At 36.3% G+C, this 11,522-nt stretch overlaps 1 protein-coding gene across 1 annotated transcript; it reads left to right on the top strand.

Annotated features, from left to right (window-relative positions):
* The first annotated feature begins 3,816 nt into the window (after positions 1-3,816).
* LOC110936300 (60S ribosomal protein L18-3) lies at positions 3,817-7,272 on the top strand. Its single transcript, XM_022178651.1, has 5 exons — positions 3,817-3,983; positions 4,055-4,144; positions 4,234-4,362; positions 6,677-6,859; positions 6,970-7,272. The coding sequence occupies exons 1-5, from the start codon at positions 3,981-3,983 to the stop codon at positions 7,126-7,128; spliced, it is 564 nt and encodes a 187-aa protein (XP_022034343.1). The 5' UTR covers positions 3,817-3,980; the 3' UTR covers positions 7,129-7,272.
* Positions 7,273-11,522: the final 4,250 nt, after the last annotated feature.

Here is an 11,522-nt window from a genome sequence, read left to right as displayed (position 1 = left end):
ACAAACCACAAGTGTATAAACACTTGTGAAATGAAAGATCCGACAAAATAACAATCTTTGTGAAAGATGACGGGAAGTTGTAAAGATGGATTTATTCTAAAAACGAGGATTTTACAAGATTAAGTTACTTTATACAAAGATCCACAAAATATAACGGGATCTACACTATAGTTTTCGGAAAAACCACAAGTTCATGTGATTATGCGATTTACATACTTGTCGACTAGTTTGATGTGTCGGAAATTGATTGATTGATTAAAGAAGTGTTGAAATGATTTTGTAAAAGAAAATGATACGCTTGAAAGCGTGGCCACCTCCAGTTACAGGGGAAACTCTGGCAAAATTTCTCTAAAAACCTAACACTTAGAATTATTTACAAGTGTTAGAATTATTTATGATATGTTTTCAAAATATATTTCGCCATGACTTTATTTACAAATATTCGGAGGTGGGATTTTCACAAAATTAAACGTGATAAATATATATTTGGTAAATATAGTTTTTCACAACACTGTTTATGATTATTTTGTGAAAATACACAAATATTATTTTCAGAGTAAAAATAATATTTACAAACGTTGACGAATCCAAAATAATACGAACGCTTTCACGATGAACATATAAGTTACAACGGTAATTATTATTACCACACGATTACTAAAACGTAACTTACGCATTATACGGAAATGATTATGAACGTATATTTTATCAACGTATTATTTTTGGGGAAAAATTATGTGAAATGGAAATATAATATTTTTGAGAAAAATATTTATATTTGGAATTAGAAATGAAAATATATTAAGTGAGACTTAATATTATAAATTGAACGCACATGTATTAAATCCCCCATCCTTGGGAAGGAGATTAACTACCAAGTACATGCAAAATATAAACACGGAATAGTTGTCTAACTATTTCCCAAAAACCTAAACTATAAAGCTAAGACACGGCCATCCGTCTAATAGAATTAGTATATGTAGGTCGTCGCACAGCTGACATTCGGAGTACTTGGTAGAGATGCACTGACTGTGAGTTAATGTCCCCCTTTTCTCTTAACTGTTTTCAGTTTTCTAAACTGCGGGGGTGAAATACATGTTACTATTTACGAGTACTTTATACATGGTATGGTTAGCGTAAGGAGGGTTACTACTTAGATCATGTGAGTGGGTAGGCGCAACTTGAGGCCATTAATCCTCATTGTAGGACCGAGGGACAGTAGCGGTAGATCTATCTGGGTGTAGCGAGCCCAGCCCCAGGCCCAGCATAACGGACCTCGGGGTGACTTTGTGCCCGACGCATAAATCTGCTAGGTTTGAGTCTTCCTACTTGCACTTCACGCATATCAATGGCCTTGCAAACCATTGGTGATCTCTTTTTCCTTATTTGCTACATACCAGGATTTTTGATAAATACAAAGGTTTATTTACTCACTTACACATGAACTCGCTCAACATTATTGTTGATTTTTCAACTTACATGTATTTCAGGGAATTAAAAGATCTGGCACGGTATGGCGCGTTTTCCCGCTGCACTAGTTTCCAAGGTCATCCGGGGTTTAGGGAATGTGACTCTTTCCTGGACAAGTCACAGTCCTTAAACTGTGTTTATGATATGTTTGAGTTTGTATTGTCTGTTGAACAAGATTATGGTTGTTAGGGTGTTTCCCATTAAAACAATGTTATGGTATTTTCGGTTTTAAACTTAATGGATGATCTTGCATATTTTTAAATTCATATAGCTTTGTTATGATTAAGCTATGGTATTAAGAAGTCACACCAAATTAACCACGCTTCCGCAAAGCCAGGGTGTGACACCTCGCACATAACCCCTTTACAGATATCATCTGTGGTATACTCACCTGTAAGACTGAACATTGGGATCTGGATACAGGAGTATATTCGAGTGGAGTGATACACAATTAAGTTCAAGTTTTTAAAACATTAATATCGTATCTCGAATCGATTGAAATTTGTGTGAAAATTTAAAGTGGACCAATATACTGACAATCTAGGTAAATTGTTTAGAACTGAGAATGTTTAAAGCTTAACGGTGTTAGTGATTTGTCTTAAAACTGATATGATCCTCTAGCACAAACTCACAAAAATATTGTCTGTAAATAGTTCATTTCTGCATGTACTTTCTTTCAGAAAATCCAAAAAGATTTTTGGTGTGTTTTAGCATAAATTTTTGAAAAGTCAAAAAGATTTTCGACAACTGATATTGAAAAGCTGATTTTCAAAATTCCGAGTGCTAAACATTATGAGCAATATTTAAGGGGGAATATATGTTTGGAATTAAATGTTTTCATAATCTAACCTTTCAAGTGGTTCATCAAAATCTGTGTTTGTTTTGAAGAAGAGTCTGAATTAGTGCAAGTTTATGTTTGAAATATGTATGTGAGAGAAATTACTTTGAGGTAGAGCTTTTGCAGGATAAGATGAGAAGCTGTTAGATGGAAAGCCAGACAACGATCCTAAAGTTGATGATGCTGATGAACTAAAGAAATGCCAGCATATCGCAAGGGGGAGTCTGAAGACCTGCAAGAGAAGATTGAGAGAGAGAAGCCCAGAGACTGATCAAGACTGAAGATGTGAAGACACAGCATAGTCGTGACTCAATGAACGACTCCATCAACATCTGAGGGGGAGTCTGTTGGTGCACTACATCTGTTGATTTCGTCTTGGATCATGTTATGTATTGTATTGATTAGATTAGGGCGCGTTTTACGAGAAAACTGGAGAGTATATGTGTTTTAGAGAGTAGGTCGGCTTATGTGTCATGTCCGTATATGGGAACCTACTTGGTTAGGTCCGTTTATTCGTACATGTCCGTATATGGGAACCTACTTGGTTAGGTCCGCTTATCCGTACATGTCCGTATATGGGAACCTATCTGGTTAGGTCCGCTTATTCGTACATGTCCGTATGTGGGGACCTACCAACACTATATATACCTCATAAGCGGATCTCATTTGTAACCTTCTTGATTTTCATACCGAGGTGCTGCCGGTGTGAGATTTGAATGTAAACGTTGTAATATCAATCAGAAAAGTGATTTAAGTGAAGATCTAGCTGTTTCTACGTCAGGTGCTTGTTTTCCGCACCTGTATCTGATTAAAACTCCTCTGATAGACTCGTTCGGGTCAAAACACGATCCTATACATCTCACCAAAGTTCTTCTCAACGTATGGCCTACAAAAAGAAGGAGAAATTGATATTCGTCAGATCAAGTCAAGTGAAAACCTAGCTGACCTTTTCACAAAATCACTACCTAGAAGCAGTTTTGAGTATTTATCGCAAAGGATCGGGCTTCGAAGATTAAAAGACGTCAGTTAAATTGAGGGGGAGCATTATACACGCTGTACTCTTTTCCTTGACTAAGTTTTGTCCCATTGGGTTTTCTTAGTAAGGTTTTTAACAAGGCGGCATAACTGGTCCAGCAGTATCAGTTTATCTCATAGGTCCTGAAGTACCGATTTAATATCATCCTGACGTATGTTGTTAATTTGTGTATAATGAATAGTAATGTATATCTGAGGGGGAGTGTTATAAAATCAGATATACTCATATACATAACTCCCATCATAACCGTTTTATCAGTTACACATGAATGTATAACTCCCACCATAACTGTTTTGTCAGTTACAAATGAATGTATATTATTATATGGAATGATGAAATGAGAATTGCTTCCAAAATTTACAATTCAATTTCCTATTAATTTCTTATCATTTCACAGTTTTTACAATTCGTATAGTTTTTACCGGATAGGAGAAAAAGAGCTTAAAACAAAAGCGGGTATGGAAGTAAACATGTTGGAAATGTTGTTGGGCCATCCAACAAACCCAAACGAGTCCAAACACTGGGCCCTTGACAGCCCATTCCTCATCGATATACACCTCCCTATCTCTCATTGCATTCATAAACCCTAATTTCCCAAATTTCTTGCAGGGACCATTCTCCGCCGCCGTCGTCGTCATGGTATCATCCACTCGCCGGAACCCTAATTTTCTTTTCATTTTTGTTTTCTACTAACACACTTTCTTTCCTAGGGTATCGATCTTATTGCCGGAGGTAAGAGCAAGCGAACCAAAAGAACCGCCCCTAGATCCGATGATATCTACCTCAAACTCCTCGTCAAGGTATAATTTATAATCACACAGCTCTATTTGTATCTATATATTTGCTTGTATGTGTATTGTATTGATGATGTTTTGGTGTTGTTGATTAGCTTTATCGGTTTTTGGTGAGGAGGACTGGAAGCAACTTTAATGCTGTGATATTGAAGAGGTTGTTTATGAGTAAAGTTAACAAGCCTCCGATTTCTCTCTCTCGTTTGATTCGTTACATGTCCGGCAAGGTATTTGTTTAAAACTTATTTGTAGAACTCATTACTTTATGTTTTGCAATTTGGTTGGTTTTTTTTAAACAGTGTTGGAAAGTAATTGTATGATATGCTAAGTGTGAAAGAATGTTGTTGGAACAAATTGACTACATTGATCATCTGCTTTGTAATTTTGAAACTAATGAGTAAATTACAAAAATCGTCTTTTATATGTATATCACTTGTTGCAAACTGTTTCATAGTTACAGATGACGTACTCGATGTTTGCAAACTCAAGTTATCTCCTTTAGCTCTAACTCAGTTAATTTTTGTGGTTAAATCTGACCAAATGGACCCCACATGAGGGTATTTTGGTCATTTTACTATCATGTGTTATCCATTTTGTCAGATTTAACCACAAAAATTAACCGAGTTATGGCTAAAGGACATAACTTGCAAGAGTTTGCAAACATCAAGTACCTTTTCTGTAATTATTGAAGACAAAGGACACGGTTTGCAATAAGTTACATACATAAAGGATGATTTTTGTAATTTACTCGAAACTAATATAGGGTTCATAGCGAATAATTGATTTTTTTGCATGTTTTTTGTGCTCCAATGACCAGTTGGAACACTTTTTTCTAAGTTTACTGTACAGAAACAATTAGGTTTTATCAATTTGAACTTGAGAGGTAGTCTGAACTACTTGAGACTTGCTCTCTTAAAGATGAAATTGAGCTGGATTTAAACGAGTTTGGCCGGGGGGGCCTGAGTTTAAAAAGAAGCTTGTTTAGTAAACGGGTCCGAGCTAGTGTTTCACTTGTTGAGCTTATGTGGACTCGATGGCCTAAAAGAGCTCATTATTATTATTTATATAGATAAATCATGATAAAAATAGCCAAAAATATATATTTTGTTATATTTAATATATATTAAAGACAAAGGTCGGTGGACCTTTGTCTTTAAGTCCCTAACTTTTGCAAAACTACACATATAGTCCTTACACTTTTATCTTCTATCAACTTTTAAATAACTACCAAAAGTTACAATTCTAACCCTTATAATTTTAATTCTTTCATTTCACACTCTCAAACTAAGTAAGTTACACAATCATTTTTAACTTTGGTAATTGACGACTTTGATCCACCAACTTTTTGTACTTAATAACTTGACGTCTCATTTTACTACGAATTGCTTTTACGACTTTAGATCATAGCTTCACACATTAATATACTTTTTTAATCTATGTATAACCATGTTAATGTCTAAATTAAGTTTACGACTTGACACGGTTATCTAAAATATTGTTACAACCAAGGGCGTAGCTTTCAAGGGGCCGGGAGGGGCGCCCGACCCCCCGAACTTTTCGCTCAGTAGTGTTATGTATGTACGTTTCGTGTAGAATTTTTTTAGGTATATACGTTTTCGACCCCCCGGTTTTATAATTTTTTTTTACTTATATAGAATTTTTAGGTTCAGTGACTCCTGACCCCCCAGTGGAAATTTTCAAGTTTCGCCACTGGTTACAACTTTACACCACAATGAGCGATTCATACTCTTTTTTTATCCATATCTAATGACATTAATGTCAAGAACGTACTATATATAACAAAGTCAAACATGTGTAATGTCGCATGCGGGCATCACACGTGAATGTCATCACCGTACACTGTAACCGCAATCCTTATATAGGCTACACAAAGTTAGATCGGATATGTCAAAATATGTGTTTTTATATGGTTAACGAATCATATAACGTGCCGCCGGGTATAAACAACTAAGGTGTCGCCACCGTAATGCGCAGCGTATGACAGTTTTAACGTACCTGTCATTTTAAATTCATGTTTCAACGTAAACGACTCACTTTTTGACATAAACTTTTCTCTCAAACGAGTCTGGTAAAAAATAATACGTTTTATACTTATTTTGTGTACGTTCGTAAACTGTGTTCGAAAGCGAGTCGAGTCAAATATAATGCGTGTTCATTTGACGACGACGTAAATTTTTTTGGATAACGAGTCAACTCAAATATACACTATAAATGCAAGTTATTATAACTTTCGACGCCGCCGCAACGCGCGGCAGCTCAAGATCCTAGTTTATATGAAATTGTAAGTATATTTATAATAATAAATTATAATAAACGAGCGTGATCTGAGCTGAGCTTGAGCTTAAAAAACTACTAGTCGAGATTGAGCTCTGGAATTAAACCTTGAAACGAGCTTGGACTTGGATCAGTTTGACTCGTTTAAACCCCTATTACTGAACTTGTTGATTTTATGCTTTGTTTGTTTTTTTTTCTGCAGTATGATTCTGGTTCTGACTGTTATTTTTTTTTAAATTTAATTAGGATGACAAGATTGCTGTGGTTGTGGGAACCGTCACAGACGATGTTAGGGTGCATGAAATTCCTTGTCTCAAGGTAACTGCCTTGAGGTTTACCGAGACCGCAAGGGCAAGGATCGAGAAGGCAGGTGGAGAATGTTTGACCTTTGATCAACTCGCTCTTCGTGCCCCTCTTGGACAGAACACAGTATGCAATCTCTTCTTGAGAATCAAGATTTTTCTATGACCATTGCTTCCTCTATATTTCAACAACTTATACGACCGTCAATAATATTTGTTGGTTGTGTGTTGGTGCAGGTTCTTCTTAGAGGTCCGAAGAACTCGCGTGAAGCGGTTAAGCACTTTGGTCCGGCTCCTGGTGTACCACACAGTCACACCAAGCCCTATGTGAGGTCGAAGGGAAGGAAGTTTGAGAAGGCAAGAGGTAGGAGGAACAGCAGGGGATTTAGAAACTAAGATATCGGTTCGGAGTTTTATTTCCCTGATTTCAAATATTGTGTTTTTGAAGAGACTTTTAGTATCTTACTTTGTGATGAAAGTTTTGTTGTTGACACCCCTTTTTCTTTTGGTAATGAAGTTCGAGGTTTGGACTTTTGATTATTAGAAGGCTTTTCTTGCTATTTTATTATTTAGGTTTTGAAACTGGGCAAATTGTTTACAAATATACTTTGTAAAAACATAGCAAGAACTGTAAAGACTGAATTCAAACTAGTATGAGAATCAGACTTGGTAATTAGAATATAATTTTCACATTAATCCTTTGAAATGTTGAAATATAAGAGTTTTAAACTTATATATTAACTTAAAGACAACCTCTGAATATTTTAGAGGTGGCAAACACAAACAAGCTTGTTTCAAGATTCAAACCCACAAAGCTCTGGACCATTCTCGATTCAAAATTCAAACCCAATTTTTCATTAAACCACACTATCTTTTTCTCTTGAACTCTAGCCTTCTCCACATCTCTTCATTCGCTCTCTTCCCCTACACGCGAAGAACCAGAAACACAGATTAGATGAAACCCTAACCGAATCAATCATCCACGTCTGTTTCCTTGCCATCCCAGAATCAATCATCCACGATTCTATCACAGATCCGTTCAAGTTATGATTTTCGGATTTTGTTGCTTAGGATTTGGTAGCAATTTTTGTCGATTTAGCAAGTAAGTTATGATTTTCGAATTTTGTTGTTTAGGATTTGGTAGCAACTAGTGCTAAGCCCCCGCATTGCGGGGCGGGGCGTAAAACTGTGCTACAAGCGTTGGGTGGAGGGGGCATATAACCATGTTAACCGAACGACGTCTAAAATCGAGAAAAACGTAAAACAGAAACAAATTTCTTACACCAGGTGACTATAGATGTAAACAAAACCTATAGATGTAAACTATTAAGTTGGTTTCTAACTTTTGAGGGTAAGCGGAGTGGAGGTCGGTAATGTGCGGTAAACAACTTTACCGATAGTGAAGACTACCGCCAACACATTTACCGATATTGATCTTACCGATAAGAGGGGCATTTCGGTGAAGGTTTACCGATGGGAAAGAGAGGGGGGGAGAGAAGGGTGTGTGGTGGGGTCCATTCATTCTCAGCCGATCACACATTTTTCTCTTTTATAAAAAATAGTTTACCTAAACCCCATTAGGTAAACCACCGCTAACGTTTTTGAACATTAAGGTAAATATTTTAGATGAATTGACATGGTACTATGTGATTAGGTGAATTGAGAATTTACCTAATACCAGGTAACCACTCCCTTCACCATAATCTATTTGATAAGTTTTGAATTTACGTGGCATATATTATCATTGCAAATGCAAAGAAAATCATATTTCACCCACAGTTTTAGTTTAGCACATAGAGCTTTGTGTACTAACTCTATTTCTTTCTACCACTTTGTCGATATCTACATAAATCTTAAATCACTCCTCTCCGGCATATCTTTCCCACAACCACCAAACCCGCAACACCACCGTTGCCATCACCATCGCAACCGCATCACAGCCACCTAGCCGCCACCTAATGCTCAACACATCACAACCTAACCCCACACCTTAAAGCAGGCAACCAACAATGTCTTCTCTTATTTATCGTCTGCCACCGTCACCACCTTAGAATTCCCCTTCGACAACATACTCGCCCCAAGATATTTTTTATCAAACCAATCGCCATAAAGCCTTCTTTGCAATCCCAAATACTTCTACTGGATAGTGAGTTGAGAGTAGTTTCGTCGGGAAATGCAGAACTCACCGGAGAGCGGATGGTTATGCGGGCTTCGTGTGTTAGAGATTGAATTTTGGTTGTATGTTGTCTTCCAAGATTTGTACCTTACTGTTGTCTAACCCTAGTAAACTGAACATATCGTGGAAAGAACTTGTGCAGAAGACCTACTTAGAGCAATATAAGTTGTAAATCATTAACAATAATTATATACTCACATAGCAAACTTGCTAATCCAAGACCAGAGACATCGTGCAGCTCTTCTTAGACGATACCACTAGGAAAACGAATGTGATAGGCATAGTAGCAGTGGATGGTTTTCCATGGGGAATAGCAATGGTAACAACTCTTGAATGTTACCGGCTAGGTAGAGTGCACCGTGTGGCGTGCAAGTATATAAAAACAATACCTGTGTGGCCAATGTTGAAACCAAAGAAACTATACTGTTCCTCGACATGTTGTAAATGTAAATTAACTAGTAGATGTCTCGCCCGCGTTGTGGGGCGATGACCGAATAAATTCTCAATCAATTAAAAAAAGACTACTATAATTTTGCTATGAAAAAAAAAAAAAAAAAACGATGATAAGACCGTAATTTTGGGTTCAGGGCAAAACTGTAATTTTTCAGGACTAATGAGTCAGTGTTAGGCAGCTAGAGTTATGCGCAGCCCGTGTTGTGGGGCGCTAAACCGAGTATTTCTTAGGTTAATAACATGTACGCCTTTATGTCAGTTAGTTATACATGCTACCTATAACACGATATCAAAAAAGATACATCAAGTTAACCAATTAAAGAAAAACAGTACCATAGTTATGATAAAAAAATTAACTAAAACGATGACAAGCGTGTAATTTAGAGTTGAGGGCAAAACAATAACTTGTCAGGACCAATTAGCGAGTGATAGGCAGCTGTTTGGCGTGAGTAAAAACAAAATTAAGTCAACAAAGTAAAATAAAACACTACCATGATTTTCGCAAAGAAAAAAAACGATGGCAAGATTGCAATTTTTAGCGGAGGTATGATCGTAATTTTAAAATAGAGGTAAAATAATATTTTTAACTGAGGGCAAAACCATTTTTTTTAAATGGGGGCAAAATCGTAATATTTTATTTGCGGGCAAAATCGTAATTTTTAGCTGAGGGTAAAATCGTAATTTTAAACTGGGAACCAAATCGTGGTTTGGCAGGACTCTAGCTGAGGCAAAACCATAATTTTATTTTGAACTGGGGGCAAAATTGTATTTTTTAACTGAGGGCAAAATCGTAAATTTAAGCAGGGGGCAAAAGCAAAACTTTATTTCGATTCGAGGGTGAAATCGTAATTTTACACCTAGGATAAAATTGTAATTTGGCATAACCTATAAATAACTATTATATGAAAAAAAAACCAAAAGTCAACATGGCCGCCCAAAGTGGCCAATCAGATGAAAAACCTATTCCCGGCTTACGTAAGCATCTTCTAAATGTTAATATAGATAATACATGTATATGAACTAGTTTTTCTCTGCCCGCGTTGCGGGGCAATAAGGTAAATATTTATCTCTAATAACATGTATGTCTGTACAGAGGGCAAATTCGGAATTATATTTTGAACAGGAGGCGAAATCATGATTTTAAACTGAGAGCAAAATCATAATTTTGAGCTAGGTGGGAAAACATAATTTTATTTTGAATTATGGGAAAAAACGTAATTTTAAGCTGAGGGCATAATCGTAATTTTGAGCTAGAGAAAAAAACAACATTTTATTTTTAAATGGGGGCAAAAACGTAATTTTAAACGGAGAGTGAAACCGTAATTTTAAACTGGGAACAAAATAAAAAAAAAGTTTTTGAACAGAGGGCAAAAGCGTATTTTGAGCTGGGGGCAAAAACATAATTTTAAACGAAGGACGAAAGCGTAATTTTAAACTGGGAATAAAATTAAATAAAAAATGAGTTGGTCCAATAGGGAAGTGACAGACAACTAATAATTTTGAGCTAAGGAGAAAACATAATTTTATTTTGAACTGGAGGTAAAAACGTAATTTTGAGCTGAGGGCAGAATCGTAATTTTGAGCTAGAGGGAAAAACAACATTTTATTTTGAACCGGGGGCAAAAACGTAATTTTAAACGGAGGGCTAAACCATAATTTTAAACTGGGAACAAAATTAAAAATTAGTTTTTGAATCGAGGGCAAAAGCGTAATTTTGAGCTAAGGGCAAAATTATAATTTTATCTTGAGCTGAGGGCGAAAACGTAATTTTAGCTAGGGGCAAAATTATAATTTTATTTTTTAGCTGGGGCAAAACCGTAATTTTAAACGAGGGACGAAAGTGTAATTTTAAGCTGTAAATAAAATTAAATTAAAAATGGGTTTGTCCAATAGGAAAGTGCCTGGCACTATTCCTTTTAACTTGGAAATGTATATATAGGTAATTTCTTTCGATCTAGAACCCTAATCCCTATTGTCTTGTGTCTGAAGTTAATCTCGCATCTATCCACGTTCTAATTTCATCATGGAATTAAGCATCCATGATATCTGAATCAAGTGGTGGAGGGCTTGCATTTCTCTTTAGAGATGCAGGTTCGACTCCCACTTGGTGCAGAGTGAGGCACTGGTGGGCAATGATAGGAGACCCAGGGAAAACCTGGGT

The sequence above is a fragment of the Helianthus annuus genome, chromosome 11 (genome assembly GCF_002127325.2).
Source record: "Helianthus annuus cultivar XRQ/B chromosome 11, HanXRQr2.0-SUNRISE, whole genome shotgun sequence".
NCBI lineage: Eukaryota > Viridiplantae > Streptophyta > Magnoliopsida > Asterales > Asteraceae > Helianthus > Helianthus annuus.
Note: the sequence above shows the minus strand (reverse complement) of the source record. Positions and strands in the feature narration are given on the sequence as shown.